The sequence below is a fragment of the Haliotis asinina genome, chromosome 2 (assembly GCF_037392515.1).
Source record: "Haliotis asinina isolate JCU_RB_2024 chromosome 2, JCU_Hal_asi_v2, whole genome shotgun sequence".
NCBI lineage: Eukaryota > Metazoa > Mollusca > Gastropoda > Lepetellida > Haliotidae > Haliotis > Haliotis asinina.
This window is the reverse complement of record NC_090281.1, coordinates 21,065,738-21,090,761: the sequence shown is the minus strand read 5'-3', so window position 1 is coordinate 21,090,761 and position 25,024 is coordinate 21,065,738. Positions and strand designations below refer to the sequence as shown.

Here is a 25,024-nt window from a genome sequence, read left to right as displayed (position 1 = left end):
GTCACTGGATTGTCTGGTCCGGACTTGAATATTTACAGACAACAGTCATAAAGCTGGAATATTGCCGTGTGCGGTGTTGAACAACAAAGAAGCAAACACACAAAGGGATTTAGATGCGGACTAACACAATTTGTAGCGAGTGAGACGACTTCGGGCATCCATCTAGGCCAGACACCTTCATTCATATTACAATGTCTGTAGGACCCGGGAAAGGCAATTTTTACCTGAATAGCGATAGACTTGAGTTCCTGCAACTTGGTGTGAGAGGGACAGGGGGTCTGGGAGATGTAGAAGTGTCGTCTTATGCCTGCTGCGAGGCCAGAGCACCTAGTAGTCAGGATACTGCATCATCGTAAGTGTTACAGGTCAAGGTTTCTGGTGGTGACATGAGATAGTATCTCTATGGAGGCATTATTGTGCTCCAGCAGTCAGTATACACCAATTTCATTCGGTATCTTACAGTATTCAAATTCCAATCAGTCAGTGTCATTCTAATCTTTTGAGTAGCCATTATTTCAGTCCAGACCACATTACCACCACTACCAGTTTAGCGATTCGCCTTCACGAACGGAAGCCATGACGTGACGCGCACAAACAACCTGTCAGTGAATAAATGTAGAAGAGAGGGGCGTCACCTCCGTTGACATGTAGTTCACAATAGCCATAATGACAACTAAAACTATGAAAAAGACCGGGCATAAGAGGGTTGGACAAACTCTCAATGCTATCTACATGAACCTGAACCTGTCTGGCTTGCTACGCGCCTGAATAGCATGTTAATGATTTGCCGTCAGGATTGTCCGAATACAGAATCATTTTTATAAATATTTTGTGCAAATGACGGTATTTTATAGCAATCAATCTTCACATAAATGTTGAATATCGAAGGGATGGAAAATCTAGGTAGGTGACTCTCTCTCGTTTCAGTTTAACTGTACCCTACGTATTCAGCTGAGCTACAAAGACGTGGTACTATGTTCATAAAATATGTATTGTTGACATGTCATGGATATCGATCTGTGGATCAACGCGATATTGGTCCTTACACCCAAAACATCTGCCCGAATTATCAACGAGCTCGAAACAGGTGTCAAGGTAAACTTGCCAAGATATTTATGCAGGCGTTCCAGTGAAATACTAGTAATCTTTATTGATATTTTCGCACTGAAATGCACTTCCCAAAGGATATGATATACAAAACAATGCTGTTTAAGGTGAGAGTTCTTAGACAATAAATGTCAGTCGATAACAAACATGTACTCGTATTTGAACGACGTATTTATATGTAAAAGAATATCAGGTGCTGAGTTGAACGTCGAGGCCAGGGCAAGGAATGGAAAGTACCTGGAACCGCGGATTACATGGTGGAGACACAACTAAACCGCGGCCAGGATTTGGTTTCAAGACATGTACACTTGGATAAAAGTGTTGTAACCGATTATACTATTCATGGTACGAATATGTTACCTTTAACCACAACAAATGAGATTGATATCCCAAATCAACTCAACTTAGTACCTGGAAGAACCCTTAAGGAATAACTAAATGGCAAATCAAATGTAGTTATGTATTTAATTCATAGACAAAAAAAAACAACATTGCAAAACAATTACCTTTTTTGTAGTGTTGATCGCCTGGTCGGATGATGTTAACAAGTCGATCAGTTTAAATATTTTGGCATACAATCCTCGCGAAATGATCGTGTGAATTCTAATGATCTAGCGCAATGCCAATATCTACAGACACATCCTGACCTATCTCCTCATTATGTGTGACCGACGTTGTGTCATACGTCGTGGTATTGCCTTGCATTCGTGAAGCAAGACTTATTCTAATATATCATAAATCTGTTCTGGAATTTCTCTGTCTCATGTATTCTTCGGCACATGATGTCTCAAACATACTTTACTATGGTGGCTGATTCGGGCCATCGCTTTATCGCCCTGTAAAATCAAGGCGACATTGCGACAAAGCGATAGCACGACACGACATTGCGATACGCCGACACGATATAGCGATATTGCGATACGGCCAGAAAACGAAATAGCGAAATCCCGACACGATATAGCGATAACACGACACGAAATGGCGATATCACGACACGAAATGGCGATAACAAGACACAAAATGGCGATAACTAGACACGAAATGGCGATACCACGACACGAAATGGCGATACCACGACACGAAATGGCGATAAAACTGGGCGACATTGCGATATGGCGATAACGCGAAAAGGCGACATTGCGATATAGAGACACGATATGGCGATACAGCGACATTGCGATAACGCGAAAAGGCGACATTGCGACATAGAGACACGATATGGCGATACAGCGATATTGCGATAAAGCGACATTGCGATATAGCGATACAGCGACATTGCGATATGACGATATTGCTCCCTTTCCATTTGTGAAATGTGGAAAAATGGATAAGTTTATTCACTTTTAGAATCTAATATGTGGAGTATGGGATTAAACATCTAGTTAATAAAAAATAATTTACATGATTAATGTTCATGGGTTTCAGTCTATCTCTACAGATATTTATAGATTAAGAAAGTCTGGGTCTTGTAGTTGTTATGGCATGATGCCTCTGGAAGACGATTTGGAAACAAACAGTTAAAATCACGTGTGGCCATGGTAATGTGCACAAAAGGATTAATGAAGCTGATTTCCCGTTTTCCGAAAGTCTACGTCTTGCCGTGTCAAGTTAATGTTTAGTACTAATGTCATGATTTTTATCAGTTCATAATGCACAAAGTGCAATTTTGAAATATACTAGTATACCTCAATGTGCTAGGCTCGTTCACAGAACATCATCCTGCCGTCGACTGGTATATACTGGATGAAGAACGTGCTTTACGTGCGCATTCTAGTAATATCTCATATTTATTTATTTATTTATTTATTTATTTATTTATTTATTTATTTATTTATTTATTTAAAATCAGAACCTTATCTTTTACTTGTTAAAGTTAACACTTTCTCGATTTGGTTGTAGCTTAGAAGTTCGTTTTAAAGTACGACAATGATAAATTTGTGGACGTGGCCGATAATACCGCTTAACCGTTATATTGCCATACGAGCTTCACAGTACTATATACTTCGGTACACTTTTCGCGAACCGGTTCACCCGATACGATCTGCCATTTTTGTGATGTAGCCAAACTACTAATAATATTCGTATTTCCTTTATACCATTATATATTAATACACTCCGTATTGGGTCCTCTTATGTTCCTTGTTTAGATAAATGAATCTCTTATTGGTATCAAGCAACATAATTTTATTTGCTGATGATGCCTACCTTTACATAATCATACGTAACCCCACCGATGCACCAAGAGTATTGAACAGTGATCTTGCTAATCTGTCTGAATGAAGAAATGAATTGCAGGTGTCGTTTAGTACCCCCAAACCAGTGACTACGTTAATCACTGAAAGGCAATACCTAGAGCGAAAACAGATTTAATGATGGCTGACTATCATAAACATTTAGGGCTACGATTTCAAAGCAATGGTATATACAATATGCAAATCGAATATCAAGTAAAGAAACTAGTCCTATAATATATTGCTTTTGGAGTCTTAAATATGAACTAATAAACTAAACAGAAAGACTGCATATATCATTCCTCCTTCCTGTCTTTGAATACTGTGACTTCATTTGGGACAACTGATCCCAAGAACAAAGATCAGTACTAGAAAGATTACACCTTGATGCTCATCGTACCTTAAGTGAGGCCATCATGGATATCAGTCATTAAACAAATGACGAATAAACATGTATGCCATCTCTCTTTCAAAGGAGAAAGAATAATAAATTGTTTATTTTTATAAGATGGTACATGTTTAACGCCAGAGTACTTAACAAGATCAGCTCCACAAGAAGTGGGCAAAAATACTCACTATTTCCTTCATAATGCCAAAGATACTCAAGACAGCCAGAACAAAAACAACTGGACGAGTTTAACACTATAACACCCTCTTCTTCCATTAGTCATACAAGGCTACAATAATCTGGACGAATATGTAAATCGGCAAAGTTATTGTCTAAATTTAAATTATATCTTACTTAGTACACTCTCATTTTCAGAGCTATAAATACTTTAATTATTGCCACGCGCTTTTTCCAAATTATCATGTCCAAACTGAGACTGGGTGTAGTGTTTTAAACATTTCGAAAGACATATAAAAGAAAACAGTTCATACCAATGTGGCTTTTTAACAGAAGATACCCCGTACTTCATTTTTTTTGCCCTGTATTTCGTCATATCAGACATAATATAACCAGTTCTTCTACCGCAAAAGATTCTCTTTTGAAGAAATAGTCTGTGGCAAAGATAACGTATCCAATATTCATGCAGAATTGCTTCTTACATCCATTTATCATTTCATAATTCAACTCCAAACGTATGGTTTAATAACACATAAACTCGTTTTCTTGGTTTTGAAAATTGCCTCATTGAATTATACATCCTTTTACAATCTCGTAATCGTGTTTAATTCGTTTAAGCTGTTTTCTCTTGGGAGAGGCATCAATACAGGCCTTGTTCGATCTGTTTGCCATTCCTTTTTGTGGGTTCTCTGTTGTCTTTCTGATGTCTTTTCTCTTTTTCATAAATGCTGTTTAAACCGCATATTTTTAGTTTCGAAAATATTTATTGGTCATGTGATTGTACTAGCATGAATTTTAAACCATGTGAATTAAAGAAAATAGATTGGTGGGGCACTTGTTGTGGGGATAAACAAACCGAAATGGTGGACCCTGTTGCAGACGCTTTTTCTCGAGTTCCAAACATTAGAGCAAAGCATTCAGAAACATATTCATTTGATCTCTCCTACAATCACACCTGATTCCTAACTGGCTAGTGGCATTGTTTCAAAAGAAATGAAACAGTAATTTCATGACCTTAAACCATGTGTTCCACTTTCACAATGTATTGCAATACATATTGCAGTACGCCAACGCATATCACAAAACATCGCTATACGAACATTTTGGTAACACCCAACCCTGCTAATGTCTATTTAGAGAAAATCGGTAAATATCTCCAACATTTCTACATTTAGTGTAATATTTTTTGTCCTTATGTATCGAAAAATGTGTCGACGTTGTTCTATTATTCTTTAGTTCGTGGTAATATGACGCCGCAGTTACACAGATGGTAAGAGATAAGAGATAAGAGGTACGTTTGAAATAGTAATAACCACCCCACCATTCAAATACAACATTGACATGGTCAGAAAGCAAACAAACAAACATATGTTTTTATCTGTTCGTTTCCAAATCGTTTACCAGAGGGATCATGCTATAACAACTACAAGACCTACACTTTCTTAATCTATAAATATCTGTTGAGATAGATTGAAACCCATGTGCATTAATCATATACATTGTATTTTATTAACTAGATGTTTCACCCCCAAAACATTTACATCCCCGTACATGTACCTTTCCAGTAAAATTCTATTGCTCTAGCCTCAACAAACCTAAAATACAATCAATTCCACCCAATTTTGTATCAAATTGTTTAATCTAATCATGTGTAATATTGTATCTCGGACTGTTTAATTGGGCTGTCTCCTCAAACGCTGAAGGTCATCAGTGGTTCCACAATACTGTATTCGGCGTTAAATATATTTTGCTTTAAATTCTATAAATTCTGAGAGTGACTATATACTTACTGAAATTAATTCAGTGTACAATGTAATATTTTCTTATTTATAGATACAAGAATAAAAAGTCATCTGCAACTTTTCTTTATGATCATATTTTCATTTCGTAAAGAAGAAGAAAAAAGCACGGTATGATGGCAAATCCGTTCTGGTGAAATCCTATAGCCTACAAAGTTAGCATGACCATGGCCTGCACAACTATCACAGTTTGAAATATGTCATCACTCATCGTGCCTTTGGATGAGCTATAGCTATTTCTGTTAACTGGATGCTTTTACAAATGCGTTTATCTCACATACTCCACCTATCAGATTCTAAAACTGAATCAGCTTACCCGCTTTTCCATATTTCATAAATAGAATGGAAGCAATATCGCAATATCGCAATGTCGCTGTATCGCTATGTCGCAATGTCGCTGTATCGCCATATCGTGTCTCTATATCGCAATGTCGCCTTTTCGCGTTATCGCCATATCGCAATGTCGCCCAGTTTTATCGCCATTTCGTGTCGTGGTATCACCATTTCGTGTCGTGATATCGCCATTTCGTGTTTAGTTATCGCCATTTTGTGTCTTGTTATCGCCATTTCGTGTCGTGATATCGCCATTTCGTGTCGTGTTATCGCTATATCGTGTCGGGATTTCGCTATTTCGTTTTCTGGCCGTATCGCAATATCGCTATATCGTGTCGGCGTATCGCAATGTCGTGTCGTGCTATCGCTTTGTCGCAATGTCGCCTTGATTTTACAGGGCGATAAAGCGATGACCCGAATCAGCCACCATACTTTACGGACTTGAGATATTGGCGAGCCATGGTAGCGTTCCTGCCTTCTCCTGATATAAAAAAAATACCAACGACATGTGCACGGGGTGGCCTGCCATTCTTATCCATGAGTACTGGCTTTTTGCTGAGAGGATGGTCATCGAAATGTGGTACAATAACCCCGTCTAGGGTGCCATGTGGTGCTTCCTTCCAATCCCAGTGAGGTCGAGCTTAACACAAATCTCGTCGTGCTGATTTTGTTCTGAGAATAACAGTTGACGTCTGATCTGATCCTGAACGCCATTAACTTGTTGTTTTCTCTGGCCATTCGGTTGATAGTTGATGGATGACACCAACACCTCTTGCAATAACCGTTAACCAGCATTCCGAATGCCAACAACGTGCCATCTTTGAGAAGTTGTCAGTTGAGGAGGTCAAATATTTGTAAAGTAACACGGAAATCAATGAATTTTTAAGGATGTCGAGCTGTACGAACAGTTTACTGAAATTTCATATTTGCTTAATGAATGGTTGCATGTATTGAACGTTCTGCTTACCTATGATCGCAGCACGTGTGTATTAAAATCAATGGATGATGCACCCGAAGTGTCAACACAGTTTTTAAAAAAATAAGTGGATATATGGGGGATATAAATCATAGATGGTGAGATACTTTCTCCCACGCTTGATTTGTTTAATGTTGTTAGAGACAACAAAGGTGCCCGTTCCTTGCTTGCACAGTTTGGTCTCACACAGGAATTTTGTTCACAGGATTCATTAATGATTAATAAACACATGATCATGATATGGTCTGGCTGTGGCAGACTGCTTTTAGAGATTGGAATCAATGTGGAATCTTCAGTAATGCTGAATAAGGTCCTTTAACCAACGACCAAAACGTTTCAGTATTTTGTTTTTAACGAAAATGTTTCAGTTGTGCACAAGCTGACTTGACATACTCCCCAGTGATTCGGATCTAGGTGTCTCTGTAACCCGACCTTCGACCGAGCCGAACATACCCTTTTGTTACTCCTTACAATCCATGACTGCCATTGTTCACATTGATAGTGCTCTGTTAAACATTCATGAAACCGGAGGACAACCCTATCTGTAATGTCACTGTGAACAATTATCGTAATGATATGGTGGAAATTAGCATGCTGGAATAACCTTGCATGGGCAAGACCATAGATTTTATCTGCAGACGAGTTGGCATTACACGACCCGCTGGACTCATACGTATTGTGTCTTAGGATTTACGGTAGGTTTTGTTTCTTCTTACATGTGACCACTGTCTAAAATGGCATTGTGTATTCGTAACTTCCGGACCCGAGTTAGAATATACATCTACCTTCCGTAACCCATGCGACTAACGGCAGAGGTAGTCAGGCTCGCTGATCTGGTTGACACATGTCATCGCATTCCAGTTACTTAGATCGATGCTCATGCTGTTGATCACTGGAATGTCTGGTCCAGACTCGATTATCTGCAGGCCGCTGCCATATTGGAATATTGCTGAGTCAGGCGTAAAACTAAACTCACTCATAACTATCGGCCGTTTGAGCAGTGACAATTTACACTTATCGGGGAAGTATACAATGGTCTAGACTCCCATTCTTGTGGAAGTCGCTGTGGCTGGGTTGGTTAACTAGTGATTTTAGGTGCCTCACTCTGTGAGCGTAGGTTCGAATCCCGGATATGACTCAAGCCAACAGAAGTACTACAATCTATGTATTACTGAGAAAGTGTACTCCCAAATATAACATGCGTTACTTTTTAGCACTTTTTGAAATGTGGCATTGCGTGTTCATATTTAAATCGGTATTTACGTATCCGGGATTTTGAGAATGAAAACAGTTTTTTGAGGTATCGAATGGAATTAGACACGTCATTGTAATTCTATTGTGACGAAATGGATGATATGGGAAAGTCGTTGTTCACAGTCATAGAGGAGCGGTAGGGCAGCTTAGTGGTTCAAACGTTTACTCGTCACGCCGAAGAACCGGGTTCGATTCCGGGTATGGGTACAATGTGCTGAGCCCATTTCTGGTGTCCTTGCCCCACGATATTGCTGAAATATTGCTTAAATTGCGTAAAATCATACTCACTCACTCATTGTTACAGTAGAATGAGAGGAAGAATACGAAAGATCCAGTTGCATTTAGAGAAAACGTTTATTCTGCTAGATGGATTTTGGTACACGCACTGTTCTAATTTTGATGATATTTTGAAGCAGTCATTAAGCCCGAATTAAATTTATGACCTATAATCAAGTAAAGTTGATTCTCCTTATTCTTTCAGTATGGACTGGAATTCACTGTAATTAAAAACACATTCAATAAAAAACAAAACAAACAACAAAAAACATGTACGCCATATATAGTATGACACAAAAACTATTTCAACAATGTCCTCCTAATCTTCAACTTCTTTTCGTTTGTGAATCGATGGGAAAATCGATATTTCTTTCAGTACCAGCTTGGAACCGTTCACGACGTATTTTTGTACAGACCTAAAGAGTATCTAAAGTGTTTTCGTCTCGTGCAGCTGGAGTAAGTCTAAGTAAGTAACAAGAGGCGGTTGGCATCCGTGAATGACGGAACATATACGAGGAAATCCGACCAGTCTGTACTGAGCATGTTGTTTTAAGTATCAGTAGTGGACCTATGTGTATTGGTTTCGCAACGAGAAGCTTACATTAAAGGAATCTGTTTCATATACATTCAGATAGATATTTTCATTCTAAGAGAAAACAAATGGAGACTATGGAATCTATAGTGCCTTCCCTTTTCACACAATCAGCTTGGGTGGCTTAAGGCATGGTGTATGCACACCCTGTAGACTTTTAGGTTGAGTGTGCAGGTTAGAGGTATAAAGTCTACAAACAGAATTTGTTTACCGGGGATTGGTAAACAGAACTTCAGCATTCGTAAACACGCTTTACAAGTCGCGAGGCGATGATTTATGGGTGTCAGCTTTGAGGAATATGGCGTTTCGGGTTATATTCTTACTCCTTCATCACACTTAACTGATAGAGAATCGTAGTCCTTCGTCACGTTTAAGTGATAGAATATCTTACTCCTTCATCGCGCTTAAGTGATAGAATATCTTACTCCTTCATCACACTTAAGTGATATAATATCTTACGCCTTCATTACACTCAAGTGATATAATATCTTACGCCTTCATTACACTCAAGTGATAGCATATTCTTACTCTTTCATCACACTTACGTCACAAAATATTCTTTCAAAATATTCAAGTAACATATCTATTAAACTTAAATTGCCTGCTAGCTTAAAATATAAAATGTTATTCTGGTAACAGAGTTTCCGCGAGTAAAACGTTAACTTAAGTCAGAACTCATGGAATCGAGACCACGTGTCACCTGAAAGACTTGAAGTTGAAGAGTAGCCCCGATATGTTTGAATAAGCAGAGAATTTGTTATTAACACAAATACTCCTTGCCATGTTTACAGTGAACTTATACATTCTCTCCAAGACTCAGGATAGCCATACTATCTGTGTGACAAAAAAAACCCCGTCCCTTTAATCTTCACTATGATAACAGTGTAAAACGTTACTTGCACAATGAGTGGCTTACTTTGAAGAGTAGCAGTCTTTGAATTTAATAACCAATGGCACATCAGATCAAAGTATTGGAATCAATATCTTGCTGAACCTGGTCACCAAGGGCGACAAAACAACAGTTTCCTTGATAGATGACAGAGCGGAATGCGTCTCGGTCATACCGTGAATACCTCCCCAGACTCCACCATACGTCGCTGGTGACGCTTGCGTGACACACAACGTCAATCCAAGCTCGGTCGTACTATAGCCAGCGTTACCGAGGCACGGAGAGACGTTTTGACGAATATTCCGGTGTTCACGAACTAATCGAATTTAGTGAATGTGCCACCATCAGACATATGCCAGATATGTCATGAATCTCCACAAATAATCGGGGCTCGGCCTAAAGAGCCAATGGTCAACAGCAAGGGCAACACTTCATAAACTTGTTTCATTTCCGAGTGCTGATGAGAATAGACACTTCTTGAATACGTACAGTCTGTGGTATTTGATCATTACAATGGCTGGTGTTTTCCAGATTGTAAGCGCTTTATCCAGTATGGTCGTGAATGACGTCACACCAATTACGATGACATCACAAACAGAATGTGCATACAAGTGCTACTATAGCAACAGCTGTCTGTCCTTTTTCCACACTGTCGATGACAGGTGTTATCTGTTGGATGAGATACTGGAATCTACGGACCCTCGACTCACAGCGTTACCAAGTACACAGTATTTCAAGGCAAATATAGGTATACCGTTTTCGTACTTTTTGTATTTTTTACCTGTAGTGTGTTTGGTGATGATGAATGATTCGGTAAAATTAAAGGTATCATTGTCCGCTACAATTACTTTCTGATAAAACTGTCAAATTAGAAAAAATGATGGAAAACGTTTGGAAGTTCAGGAATATGGGAACAAGCGAGAGCATGAATTGGAATTTGGATTGCGTGGGGTGTATTGTGTCTCCTCGTAGACGCCCTTGTCTGCCAGGCTAAAGAACACACACTCAAACAACTCCCTGTGACGTTATGTGCATGTAGTCATTTTGAGGGCAGTTTTGCAAATATCGTGAAGGACACCGGTATCAAACAAATCACAATAGAATAACCATTTTTCGTGTGCTTCATGTTTTTTTTATTTATGAACAAACATAGGGGTACACCTTCCTAGAGTCACAATGCAATGCTTTGTGGAATGTCGTTGTATATTTACATGTGTCTTTCACATAAACACATTTATTCAGAAAGTTACAATTTGCGTGCATAAATAGTAGCTCACTTGTCCAAGGGTAGTATTTCAACTGGTATATTATGTCAAGGCAGATGGTCAAGAACATGTACAATTACAAACCCTCTGCCTCTTTCTGCTACATATCAGTGTAGTCCTTTTGTCCATTATATTAACCTGTGAAGGTCTGGGTTAGAAGTGATCTTCAGTAACCCACGCTTATCGTAAGAGGCGACTAACGGGACTGGTTGGTCAGACTCGCAGGCTTGGTTGACACATGTCATAGGTTCCCATTTGCGCTGACAGAAGCTCATGATGTTGAACAATGGATTTTCTGGTCCAGACTAAAATATGTACTGTCCTGCGGACGCCGGCTACACATACATCCTCTCTATATTCCCCAGGTACATATCAGTGTACGTCGGTTTATCTATTACAGTCAATTGTCCCGGAGACGCCGGCTACAAATACATCCCCTCGATACCCCTCTGCTACAAGTTGTATAACGAGGGCTTGAGTTGGTCAAGCGCCAAATCTAGATGCGAATCAGATGGAGGTCGTCTATTTCAAGGGGACACACCACACAAGATCACGTGGGCATTCCACAACATCAAGGTCACAGGTGACAATGTGATTAAATTACCCTTGGGTTGTAGATTAAATGTATCTTACTTACTGTACGAGACGACGAAAACTAGGGCAAAACAGCGTCATAAGAAAGGAGGGCACAGCGAGGTTTGGCCTGAGGTGCTAGAATCTAGGGTTCGATCCAAATACCCTGTTGAGCGTCATATTGTATTTGCAGAGAAGGTCAGTTGGCTGTGACGTGTACACAGTAGTGACGTCACGATTCCACTATACTGATGTTCTGATGTTGAATGAGTCTGAGTTCTGGGGTTCTGAACTAATCAATAGAAGGTTATAACTAAACATTATTATGATATAGAAATTGCCTGAAGAGTGTTAAGTGTAGCTTAGTGAACTTTTACCGAAGTTCAATGATAACGGTAAGGAAAAAAAAATCAAACTTGTGTACTCTCTTTCTAAATAATATATAATATGTATAAGTTTGAGGTACGTTATGTAGGCAAATTAGGACGAAACTGGTGGTAAAAGGAGGTATTGTTTTAAATTGAAAATTGAAAGACCTTTTGTTAGATTTGGTTAGTTAACCATCACCACAGTAGAAAGTACCACGTGCCTTGGAATCATTTTGCTTTTTGTTTAACCAAATTGATTCATCGAGAGGTGAGTTAAGAAATACATTTGCAACCACATCACCCAAAACATATATTTTTTGTAAAATGGTGCCTAACATAATATGGCACTCTTCAAAGAATGTGAAAGAAATCCTTCCTGCAATTGTATCTATTTTTAACATGTAATTTGATTTCATTCTGTAATTTTTTTCAAAGCTTTGGATATAAAAATATATTAAATTCCTCTATCTTGAAACATTCTTTGAGTATCTCATGAGCCTCGATTCGGTCCAATTTTCGAGCTTTATATGAACAACTTAATATATTTGTAATAACATATCAGCATGCTTCTTGGTATTTGTTGATTTATAACCTTCTTTCTTTTCTTTGTGTTGTTCTCTGTTGACGATAGTTCCAAATATCATTAAGGCTGTTTGCATTTTCAGGCGGTGTTTGGATAGGGGGAGACGACAAGGATGTGGAGGGCGAGTGGAAATGGGAGGATGATACCCCGGTGGTCGACCCTCTGTGGCGTGATGGGGAGCCTTCCAATACCTTCAACCAAGACTGTCTGTTGATTGGCGATGACAGATTGTGGGATGATAGCTGGTGCGGAAGTAGCTATTTGTTTCTGTGTGAAATCCAAGCCACGTCATGCTTGTAAAGACTATGTGAACACTACAGAAGGAAACGAGCTTTGAATTTTGAGTGGTCGAGTTTAGTTTTACGCCACTTTTAGAAATATTCCAGATATATCACGGCGGGAGACGAGCGAACGGCTTAACCCCACCTACCGCACCACCCCTTGAATTTCGATATGTAAGTGTTTTACGAATGCGTATTGGGTAATAGTTAGACAAACAGGAAGAATCGCCGTCCCTCAAAAACGGAATTACGGGTAGACGAGTGGTTAAATCGTTCGTTCGTCTCCCTCAAGACCCGGGTTCGACTCCTGAAGTATGTCCGTTTCTGTGGCTCCCCGCCTGGTCATTTTGGACCATTGCTAAACGCGGCATCAGACCATCCTCGATCACTGTAGCGCAATGGCTTGTACCGGTAGTCAAACAGAACTCATCTCGATTTGTGACTTCCTAATATTCTTTCTGAGATTCCTGAACAAGACTGCTTATTGTTTACGAAGTGTCGTTTGGCTGTGAAGTGTGCTGCTCTGTTTGGGCGTGCCTGAATCTTTTGATTGTGGGTTTTATTCTTAGATCAACTCTGACTCTGACAACGACTTGGCTAGTCGTCAAACACATCACTGCTCATGAATGTTTCCCTGCAATGGTAAATCCGTAATACAAATGCGTCTTAAAAGAAAGCTGTTCTCTTATTTCTGGAATATTTGACAAATGGAGACCAAGTCCATCAAATCAAACTGCAACACGCGCGTGTACAATACATCACAAGATGAGGTCTGCTAGACGATGCAGTAACATTACCATTAGTGCAGGTCAGGGTATATGATTAACTTCAAGTTATGGCTCATTGTAAAGAAATAGTACATGTGCGCTAGCGCACGCACGCACGCACACACATATATATGCACACACAGAGATAGAGAGAGGGAGAGAGAGAGAGAGGGGGAGAGACTCCGGAGACAGACAGGCAGACCAACACACACAGAGACACAGACAGGCACGCACACACGCACGCACGCACACACACACTGTATTTTGTACTAAAACCCCAAAGGACAACATATACCATTTCTGGAGGCTCACTAAACCTTTTACATGAGAAATGCTTGGGTCTTGGTAACGTGGTCGATTGTACCGCAAGGTGTAATGAGCAACAGCTGAACTGCTGGACTAAAGCTGAAAAAATGTTGCTTGAAGTTGGATCTCTCGTCATACATCTTTGTGCAGGCTTTCCTCAAACTCTGAATCTTTAAGCACAAATCCAAATATGGAACAGGTTCCTCTGTGTTTGTTTCAGATGGGATTTGACCTTTGCTGAGCGATAGCAGATCATCAGGATTGGGTGTTCCTAAAGAGCTTCGCATAACTTGGGAATTTTCTGGACATTGCAAACAGTGCCGCATGTTTGTAACTATAAAGAAAATGCCAACGCAAGGGAATAGCTTATTTATGAACCGCACGACATACAAAAGCATTCTTCTAGACACTGTAAACAATGCTGAATTAATCGAAGATTTTACAAAGATAGTTTCTCTGCATAATAGTTCTGTATAGCATCGTTGTTTTCTGCGATTCTGCATGTGCTAACGTTGCAAATATCAGTACAAGGCAATATTTATTTTGTCAACAGCTTACCACCGTGTTAGTGTTCTACAACTGAAGTCACCATGAACTTCGTGTTCGATTTGTCTCTGAACATAAATAGCCTATTGTTGTAATCACTGGATCTATTTCTTTTCATACATAGTCCTCGTAAGGTTCCGATAATCCAATGATTTATGTAGATGAGCTGCACAACTTGTTTTCTAGAGACACCCAGAGAATCCAGGTAGCACGCATGTGTGTGTGCGTGCGTGTGTCAAAATATCTATTTCAGTAACTATTTACCTCTCTGAAAAGTCAGTCACCCCCATTTCAACCCACCATATACTTCCAAAATGGTTGGTTGTCAGGACATCTGTGGAAGTGCCTTTACTTCTGATCAGGAAGCTCAACTTGCGAGGAATGGTAAATACTAAGGACCTTCTTGACCAGCCACACCAGCACAAGGAAACTAAAGAATAACAAAACACTCTCTATGGTCAGAACATAGTTGTACCACAGAGGGGTAGACTCTTCCATCAGGTAGCCAATGATCTGAGGGTTCACCATCCCACCCAGGCCCACGGATACGAAGATAACAGACATGATTTTTCCTGAAAGTTGAACAAAGTCCTTCTCAATCCATGTCAGCATGGCGGGGAAACTTATGGAAATGGAGAACCCAACACCACAGGTAGTGATCCATATGCCCACATCGGACAGGTACATTCCTGAAAAGATCATCCCAACCTGAGCCAGAATTAAGGATACGAAGAACAAGCCACATATTCTCATGTGAGAGACATAGCTGATGAAAAAGATGGCGGCAAGACGACCAAATGCATACGATGCCCAGAACGTCGATGTAATTCTTGCTCCCATGACCTTTGTCCACTTGAATTGCTTGACCACGTATGATGCCAGGAAGGACACTGACGAATCCTCAACTTCGTCCAAGAAGAAATAGAATATACCCAGAAGTCCAAGCGTGAGGACAAGCAGCTTTCGGGATAACTTCTTCCCTTGTCTTTTGCCATCCAGTGCCTTTGTAACCTCCTCATGGCCATCCTTTCTGTTAAAGATGAAGACAACCAGGAAGGGAAGTGATGACAAGATGGTCATCAAGCCTGTCATCACAAAAGGCCATATGATACTTGTTTCCAATGGCTCCTCTGGTGGAATGGCTGAAGCATTGAGAAAGCCACCTTGAGCTGAGTTATTGGCTGTCATTAACCCTGTTGAGTTTTGAACCACATCGCTTCTGACGGCCAGGAAGGGTTCAAGGACAAAAGGAGAGACAATTCCTCCTAGTGACCACAAGAAGTGGAACGCCTGCATGTACGGCTTACTCTCAACTCCCCATACTCTGAGTAGTTCCACGTTGCTGCCTGGAAAACAATTCATTATGATAATAATATTTCAGTATCTCCAGTGGCGAACAATACTGATGGTACATGGTAAGTAGATTACTACATGAGTGAATTCTTCTCATTTCATCACGACAATACAACTCGACTAAGGAGCATATATGTTTCTTATGTGGTTGACTTTCAATAAAGATATGTTAAGCGAGTGTGACGCATGACGTTTAGTCAAAGAAAAGAACTACAAACAGAACATTGCAAAATATGTTTGTTAGGACCTTTCGATAAATAGTGAAAAATACATTATTGGCATGAAGATTAACTTTTGATAATACCCTTAGCATTCTCATCTTTGAAAGTCAACATTTACTTTCGCGGCATGAATATAACAATTCAAACATGATTCGGTTCATGTAATTGAAGTTTCTACATGTACCCAAACGTTTCTTTACGTACAAAGGCCCAATCTCAGACCACTTCAAAAAGGTGTGAGGATAGAAAACGCGTAATCGAATTCTACTAATTTCTTTGTGTCGTTTGCTTACATTACGATCTTTGACGTAATAACTCAACATCTTGCTTTAAAACCTCCTAGGTATGTGCCCTTTAGTTTGCGCAACACGTCTCAGCCCTACCGTTGACATTAGCTACACGTCTACGCGTGAATGCACCATAACTGTTATATTATGTAATCCAGTTACACAGTCAAAGAAATGAAAAAATGTTTGAGCTGAAAAACATTTTACTTTACTTTTACAACAGTTTATCATAATATATAATTCTTCATTTGTTCATTATGAATTTCCAGTTTGGGGGGGGGGGGGGGGGGGGGGGGGGGGCGTTCGGGTAGTCCACTCGTAAAAGCGTCCGCTCGTGAGGTTCGATTCTCTTCATGGATACAATGTGTGAAGCCCATTTCGGGTGTCCACCCTTTCTCACCCTGGATTTCTAACCCAAAATCAGCGGATAGGCATCGGGCTAGTATATATATGATCCCGTGCAAAGTAAACTGTGGATACTCTTCAGTGACAGACGAAAACCAACCTGTTTTAAATATTCCCAGGAAGAACTCGTGCGCCACAAAGACTGTGATCATGAGCCAATACTCGGAGCACAGAGGTATAACCGCCACCGTCAGCCCATGGCCAGCCATGGAAATGAACAGAGACATGTATTTGTTGAAGCGGTCGTAGATGGCACCTCCAGCAACAGCTCCTACCAGAGACCCGACAGCAGCAGCGGTAAAGAAGGCTGACCCCTGGGACATGTCTGTCCCCGTGATGAGCTGGAGATCCAGAAGGGACGGTCCTCTCTGTCCGTTGATCCACCCCTGGATAAAGTACAAGAGATTCAACGTCACTATTGTGGTGTTAAGAGATGTATGCGATGTGTGTGAATATTGTTTCATTCTTAGCAATATTCCAGCCTTGTCAGGGAACATGCAGGGAACATCAGAAATGGGCTTCATAGATTTTACTAGTGTTGTGATACAAACCCGGGTTTCGGTCTTAACCCATGTGAGTGAGTGAGTCAGTCAATCAGTCATTGGGTGGGTGAGTGAGTGATTGAGTGAGTGATATCGTTCCAACAGTGATTCGTTACATGCGTATCGCGACGGAAACACATTAAACTTACTTCATAGATTGTGCTCATGTATGTATGGACTTGAACCCTGGTCTTCGGCTTTAGCTATCGTGATACCCCATTGCACCTATACAAGCTGAACAACAGTTATTTAGGCACACATTTTAAACTGGTTCATTAAGACACTACCGAATCATTTAATCGCCCGATTTACTTAACATCCGTACAAAGGCACCGTGTGCATTGAGCGATGCCCCTTTCTTTGTAAGGATGAACCTTCCGGGATGTAAACTAACGAGAGCACTGAATACCACAGCAAGTTGCATATTAACAACATGTCAAAATAATGAATGCTTACAAAATATCTGATCTTGACAAAATGTGATCAAAACGTGTGCGGGCCTGGTGGGCGAGCTGTCACAGGCGCCAGTCTAGTGATCCACCTAGCGGTACGGGATATTGCCCACCTATATCCAGGTGTAAGTCCTTGGAGTCAGTTGTTTTTGTGAAGACTCTGTCAGTGTAAAGTACAGAGTAAAGTACACAAGAACCCGCTAATTCGTGTGTATAGGACCAGATGGTGGCCACTTGAATACAAGAAACCACCTAGATGTGGGCCCAGCATTGAGCAGTAAATGTGGACAACGTACTGTGACTACATGTCCCTGTCCACCCAACTGTGAGGGAATACCTCTCAAGATCGGGAAAGCTGCAAAAGTTGTATGATCCCCCGGGAGATGAGATTGGTAATGACATCCAATGATCGACGGACAAAATACAAGCACCTTGAGCATTTACTAGTTGCGTGGATATGTGCGCTATATAATTTCTTACTTGTTACATTTTACAATAAGAAAGTCAAAAAGAACAATAAAAAAAGTAGATAATAATGGTTCATCCACATACAGACATGATTGTTTGGGGTCCTTTGTCCGGTTGTTTACTGGAAGTTAAAACATTCACAGTGAACAGTCTCATATAATATGCTGTCCTGATTTTGCTGCACTTCCTTCCCTGAAGAGGCTGGGGTTGATCTTTCAAGGAACATATGTCAAACCTTTCCAAGCCACTCGCTCATAGTTTTTTGTTTTTTTTGTTGTTTTTTTTAGATTTAGATTTTATTAGACCCGTGAAGGTCCCGGGGTAGAATAGGCCTTCAGCAACCCATGCTTGCCATAAAAGGCGACTCAGCTTGTCGTAAGAGGCGACTAACGGGATCGGGTGGTCAGGCTCTCTGACTTGGTTGACACATGTCATCGGTTCCTAAATGCGCAGATCGATGCTCATGTTGTTGATCACTGGATTGTCTGGTCCAGACTCGATTATTTACAGACCGCCGCCATATAGCTGTAATATTGCTGAGTGCGGCGTAAAACTAAACTCACTCACTCAATTAGATTTTATTATCAAAACGTCTCACGAAACAGCCTTTAGAATAGCGGAGAATTCTAAAATAAAATGAATAAAAATATTTTGCTAGTGGTTTGAGTCTTGCCGTACACCCATGAACACCTGGTTTCATAGTAGTTACTTTATGAAGATGTTTTGATGACGTAAGTGGTAATTGCTTCCAGTAGGTCAGGATTTGCTCTCGTTACAAGAACACCTGGTGTCATCACTGATTTTCAGTGATCCTTTCATATAATTATATTTTTGCCTCTTGCTCACTGGACAGTGTTTCCACGGAAATTTCTTACTTAATCTCGGACGCTGATTTAAACCAATAGCAAAATGTATCATGAAAACAAAATACAAAGCCCATAAACCCTTGCGCGGTCGATCTCTTGTGGCAGCCAGCACCATATATGGTGTCACGTTTCTGGTGTCAAATATCAGCTATCTACAAGATAATTAAATGTCAGCCGTAACTGTCGATCTGAGACATGGTGACAGATTGCTTCTCTCGCCTGCGGTGTCTAAGTGAAGTAATTCGAGAAGGAAACTTACTTCTTGGGCCAGCATGACACAACCATGACGCCCCATGTTAACTTATCAGGGAAGGACGTGTATTCTACTTCACGCTCGGTTTTCTGTTTACCATATAGAGAGAAAGATCTATGGCGTATACATTAAGGGTATATGCCGTATACATTAAGGGTATATGCCGTATACATTAAGGGTATATGCCGTATACATTGAGGGTATATGCCGTATACATTAAGGGTCATAAAAAGGTTTCCAAAGCAAATAAACCATGATATTATTAGAGGTGTGGCGATACAGAAGTCAGGATACGATTGAGATATCTTGGAACGATATGACACGATTCGATCTACATCACGATATACTATCTTTAGTTATTTATTTAAATAAATGTAATCATAGAAAGTAACAGTGTAAATTTTGTAGTGAAAATTAACAATTTTAAGGTCTACGATACGTATCACGATGCAAAAAGAAGTATCGATGCATTTTTTTGTCTGATAAAATATCACGATTATCGATACTACGATATATCGTCACAGCTATACTGATACATGTCAATCTGAATGTGATATGGACTTTGCGAATATCTGTGTTGTGTTGACGACAACAGCAACGACTACGACTTGCATAATGATGATGAAGATGATGATAATGATGATGACGATGATGTGAAAATATGAATACTAACGGAAAATAGCAACTGTTCATAACATAGCATTGCATAAAATAAAAATTATTTAAGAAGTTATTATCACAGCCCTAAATGTACAACCTTAAATGTAGTTAAGTACTTTGTGCGCAATGCGCTTATACTTTTTCACATGCTTCTTGGCACCTGATGTTGAAAACTGATGAACGGTTGATTATTCCCTAACCTCAACATAACCTGCGTGTATGCCATGCTGAAGCTTACATAAAATCAGACTCTCCCAGAGTCATCAAACACAGTCGTCTCATCTCTGTGGCAACGTTTTCAACATTATGAGAACACGAGAGATTTGCTCTCGGGTCATTACTCTCCAGGACAGTTTTGCTCCAACGTCACCGACGTCCACGTCTTGCTTGTTGCCAATAACGTCAACAAGATCGGCTGATGAAGACAAGATTGAGATGCTGTTTTGTTTAGCGAGCAGACAGTAATCTGGACAGCTCGGATGGCGATGCAAGGATGCATTCGTAACTACTCGCCTCTTTCCGTAACCTGCCATCCGGCTTGCCGGAATGAACCGGGTAGTTACGAATGTGCAAGGATGTACAGACGGCGATGTGACTGGTAAGCTGACGCGCGCTCTGTTCAACACCGGCGGTTTGGTGACGATGGCGTAGTGGTATGGGAGTGTCTTTACATCTCACGGTCGGACACAACATGTCGTTGTCAATGGCTGCCTGACGCCACAGGTGCGATTATGGGTCCTCGTGTGCTGCTGTTCATTCAAGGACAGAGCAGAACATTCATAAATTTATCTAGGGTAAATACCGACCACCGTTGACGCAGGCGTTGCACGAGAACTTGCGCTTGTTTAGTCACGTGGTAGAAGGTTACACGGTGGGATGAAGAAATTGTTTCGTCACTCGAGGTCTACGCGTTGCTCAGGCAACTAGCTTTGCCTTGCTTTTCATATTTTTACTTGGGGGAAAAGGCCACTGGACTGCGTTGCAAATGTAGGCCACTGGGCCGTGTTAAGCCACGGGCTATATTGGTAATGTAGGCCACTTGGCCGTGTTAAGCCACGGGCTGTATTGGTAATGTAGGCCACTGGGCCGTGTTAGGCCATGGGCTGCATTGGTAATGTAGGCCACTTGGCCGTGTTATACATTTAGGACTATGGACAGTGTGTTACGGAGGTATGACATATGGTGCCGTTTCATTGAGGATGAGCAGGTGTCAAAAGGAGGAAATGCCGTATGTACACAGGTACTGCTGTGAGGCACCAAAACAAGGACCCAACTGTGATGAATCTTAAGGAGCGGAACCATCACTGTTATAAGTTAAGTATACTTCATGATCGGGCAGGCAGTTCTTGTGTAGGCCCAAACGTGTCGTAATGTGTGTTGCTACTTTCAAACGTTTAAGGTTATGATTATTTATGTTACCGAAAACGTAGTAAATCAAAGGTTTATTTTTCACTTGGGTGCGGTGGGATGAAGAAATTGTTTCGTCACTCGAGGTCTACGCGTTGCTCAGGCAACTAGTTTTGCCTTGCTTTTCATATTTTTACTTGGGGGAAAAGGCCACTGGACTGCGTTGCAAATGTAGGCCACTGGGCCGTGTTAAGCCACGGGCTATATTGGTAATGTAGGCCACTGGGCCGTGTTAAGCCACGGGCTGTATTGGTAATGTAGGCCACAGAGCCGTGTTAAGCCACGGTCTATATTGGTAATGTAGGCCACTGGGCCGTGTTAAGCCATGGGCTGTATTGGTAATGTAGGCCACAGGGCCGTGTTTAGCCACGGGCAATTTGGTAATGTAGGCCACTGGGCCGTGTTAAGCCACTGGGCTGTATTGGTAATGTAGGCCACTGGGCCGTGTTAAGCCACTGGGCTGCATTGGTAATGTAGGCCACTTGGCCGTGTTATACATTTAGGACTATGGACAGTGTGTTACGGAGGTATGACATATGGTGCCGTTTCATTGAGGATGAGCAGGTGTCAAAAGGAGGAAATGCCGTATGTACACAGGTACTGCTGTGAGGCACCAAAACAAGGACCCAACTGTGATGAATCTTAAGGAGCGGAACCATCACTGTTATAAGTTAAGTATACTTCATGATCGGGCAGGCAGTTCTTGTGTAGGCCCAAACGTGTCGTAATGTGTGTTGCTACTTTCAAAAGTTTAAGGTTATGATTATTTATGTTACCGCAAACGTAGTAAATCAAAGGTTTATTTTTCACTTGGGTGCGTCTGTCATCTTTAAAGCTAATATCGTTATTGATGAAGTTTCAGTTATAATAAATTATTGGTTTCTGTCCATCCACCTTATTGATTTAATGGAGCTATCGTGGCTGTGATCGGTGGAAGTACAGATAGATTCACGCCAAGTTTGAATATATAGATCTTTAAGTCTTTGTTTAAATATTGACAAAAACATATCATCACAAACAGCCTGGAACATCCAAACATGAGAAAAACCACATAGAAAAAGAAGGTGTCGAACATCTGAAGCCCAACACTGTTTTCCAGTATCATCGAGCCTCTTTAACATCGGTAACAATGATAGGGATAACGACAAATGTCCATTTTATGTAACTGTAACCAGTATTTGACAACTCTTACTTGGCTGGAAACAAACAATGCGTAGCGGCCTGTTTCCCCTATGACAGCTTTATTTGAAGCAAATTTCCCTATTCCCAGAAACGTACATAATACAGTGGGCTTAATATTAAGAGACAGTTATACATTTCATATACGTTTATTTTCTAGTGCGTTTCTCTTAAGGTATGCCGGTAAAGTGTAACCTTAAATTGTCATCTAGTAATGTGACTAGACACTTTCTGCATCCTTAGAATATCTCTGTCGATTGTAAAATTCCACAAATGTCAGGATAGTGAGTTTATAAATCTCTGTCAAACATTGATGATACCGCCTGATACAAGTACGGAACTTCATCGGATAGAACGTTTGAAATAAATGGTGAGCCATGTTGACATGTACACATGTCACACGCAGGATGTGGTCAATGCAAGGCTGCAACACACATAATTATAGTAGTCATAACAAAGTCATATGACTACAGTTATGACACATACAAACACGGTCGTATCACATCTGTACCAATGAGTACAAGCTGATAAAATCTTACCGACATAAAGTTCCCAAACAACAGACATGCTGTATAGAGGGCCTTCTTCCTATAGATGGAAGACTTGAGCTTCTCTGCCCACCGCAGAGGACTTGGTCCCTCTCCTGAAGCTACGGGTGCCTCCATGTTCCCATGCAGAGCTTCGCGTTGACACTAGTGTGTCACAGTGTGGAGAGTGACATATATGAGTGCCCCTAACGAGGCTCTCGCTGAGGGGGTGTTCCAATGAAAGAATTTGTGAGGCTGTAATACACAAATGAACATATGATAGGTTCTTTAAATGGATGTAGCAGTCGACATAGGCCCTATACGTGCTCTAGAATGACGTTGGAGTCAGTTTATATGAGCCATTTTGACAGACAGACATTTTGGACATGTATATTGCTTGAGAAGCGGTGGGGTAGCCTAGTGGTAAGGCGTTCGCTCGTCACGCCGGAGACCCAGGTTCTATTCCCCCCACGGGTACAATGCGTGAAGCCCATTTTTGGTGTCTCCCGCTGTGATATTGCTGAAATATTGCCAAAAGCAGCGTAAACAATACTCACTCACTATATAAACTCGCTAAAAACAGTTTAGACTCCATGATGGCATTGAAGTCAGTTTATATTCCCTGTTTGTTGTAGGAGCCAGTATATACTCCCTGTTTGTGGTAGAAGCCACTTTATGCTCTCTATTTGTTGTAGGAGCCATTTTATACTTCATGCTTGACGAAGGGTCCATTTCTTACTCCATGTTTCTTGTATATGCAAGGTTATTCTCTAGTATTCTAGGAGTCAATTTACACTCCATGCCTGCGGTAAGAGTCAGCTTATACTCCATGCAAGTAGGAGCCAGTTTATACTGTATACCTGCTGTAGGAGCTAGTTTATACTGTATGCCTGTTGTAGGAGCTAGTTTATACTGTATGCCTGCTGCAGGAGCTAGTTTATACTGTATGCCTGCTGTAGGAGCTAGTTTATACTGTATGCCTGCTGTAGGAGCCAGTTTATACTGTATGCCTGCTGTAGGAGCTAGTTTATACTGTATGGCTGCTGTAGGAGCTTGTTTATACTGTATGCCTGCTGTAGGAGCTAGTTTATACTGTATGCCTGCTGTAGGAGCTAGTTTATACTGTACGCCTGCTGTAGGAGCCAGTTTATACTGTATGCCTGCTGTAGGAGCTAGTTTATACTGTATGCCTGCTGTAGGAGCTAGTTTATACTGTATGCCTGCTGTAGGAGCTAGTTTATACTGTATGCCTGCTGTAGGAGCTAGTTTATACTGTATGCCTGCTGTAGGAGCTAGTTTATACTGTATGCCTGCTGTAGGAGCTAGTTTATACTGTATGGCTGCTGTAGGAGCTAGTTTATACTGTATGCCTGCTGTAGGAGCTAGTTTATTCACCACACGTCTTTGAGTAGCACGTTTAGAATTTAGTGAATCAGATAAGAAACAAACGTTCAGGATGAACGACCTCTGTATTCAGGTGAAGCAACGTTTCGATACAGATTCTTGTATCGTTGTCAAGCAAGTGAGACAGATGGAACATATACTCTATACTCCATGCCTGCTGCAGGTGCCAGTTTTACTCTTTGCTTCTTGAAAGAACCAGCTTAATGCGTTAAAAGTGGATGTTTGGATCCCATTCGTGTTGTGTTGGTCCGTTGAGATCCAATGTAAGCTATAGGAGCATATATAGACC

General features: G+C 40.8%; 2 protein-coding genes across 2 annotated transcripts; one reads left to right on the top strand and one right to left on the bottom strand.

The window, feature by feature from the left end:
• Nucleotides 1–11,599: 11,599 nt before the first annotated feature.
• On the top strand, nucleotides 11,600–14,413 carry LOC137271637 (perlucin-like protein). Its single transcript, XM_067804074.1, has 3 exons — nucleotides 11,600–11,870; nucleotides 12,894–13,041; nucleotides 14,386–14,413. Exons 1-3 carry the CDS (start codon nucleotides 11,600–11,602, stop codon nucleotides 14,411–14,413), a joined length of 447 nt encoding a protein of 148 aa, XP_067660175.1.
• Nucleotides 14,414–14,519: 106 nt separating this feature from the next.
• Nucleotides 14,520–23,554, bottom strand: LOC137272339 (sodium-dependent glucose transporter 1A-like). Its single transcript, XM_067804708.1, has 3 exons — nucleotides 23,344–23,554; nucleotides 17,078–17,363; nucleotides 14,520–16,057 (listed from the first exon to the last, which is right to left on the bottom strand). Exons 1-3 carry the CDS (start codon nucleotides 23,467–23,469, stop codon nucleotides 15,060–15,062), a joined length of 1,410 nt encoding a protein of 469 aa, XP_067660809.1. The 5' UTR covers nucleotides 23,470–23,554; the 3' UTR covers nucleotides 14,520–15,059.
• Between the last annotated feature and the right edge of the window lie 1,470 nt (nucleotides 23,555–25,024).

Coding starts and splice junctions, on each gene's coding strand:
- LOC137271637 (XM_067804074.1), top strand. CDS start 11,600: ATGTACTGTCCTGCGGACGCCGGCTACACATACATCCTCTCTATATTC. Junction 11,871..12,893: donor CCACAACATCAAGGTCACAG/GTGACAATGTGA, acceptor TTGCATTTTCAG/GCGGTGTTTGGATAGGGGGA. Junction 13,042..14,385: donor TTGATTGGCGATGACAGATT/GTGGGATGATAG, acceptor TGTTTGTTTCAG/ATGGGATTTGACCTTTGCTG.
- LOC137272339 (XM_067804708.1), bottom strand. CDS start 23,469: ATGGAGGCACCCGTAGCTTCAGGAGAGGGACCAAGTCCTCTGCGGTGG. Junction 17,364..23,343: donor TGTTTGGGAACTTTATGTCG/GTAAGATTTTAT, acceptor TACTTTATCCAG/GGGTGGATCAACGGACAGAG. Junction 16,058..17,077: donor CCTGGGAATATTTAAAACAG/GTTGGTTTTCGT, acceptor ATTGTTTTCCAG/GCAGCAACGTGGAACTACTC.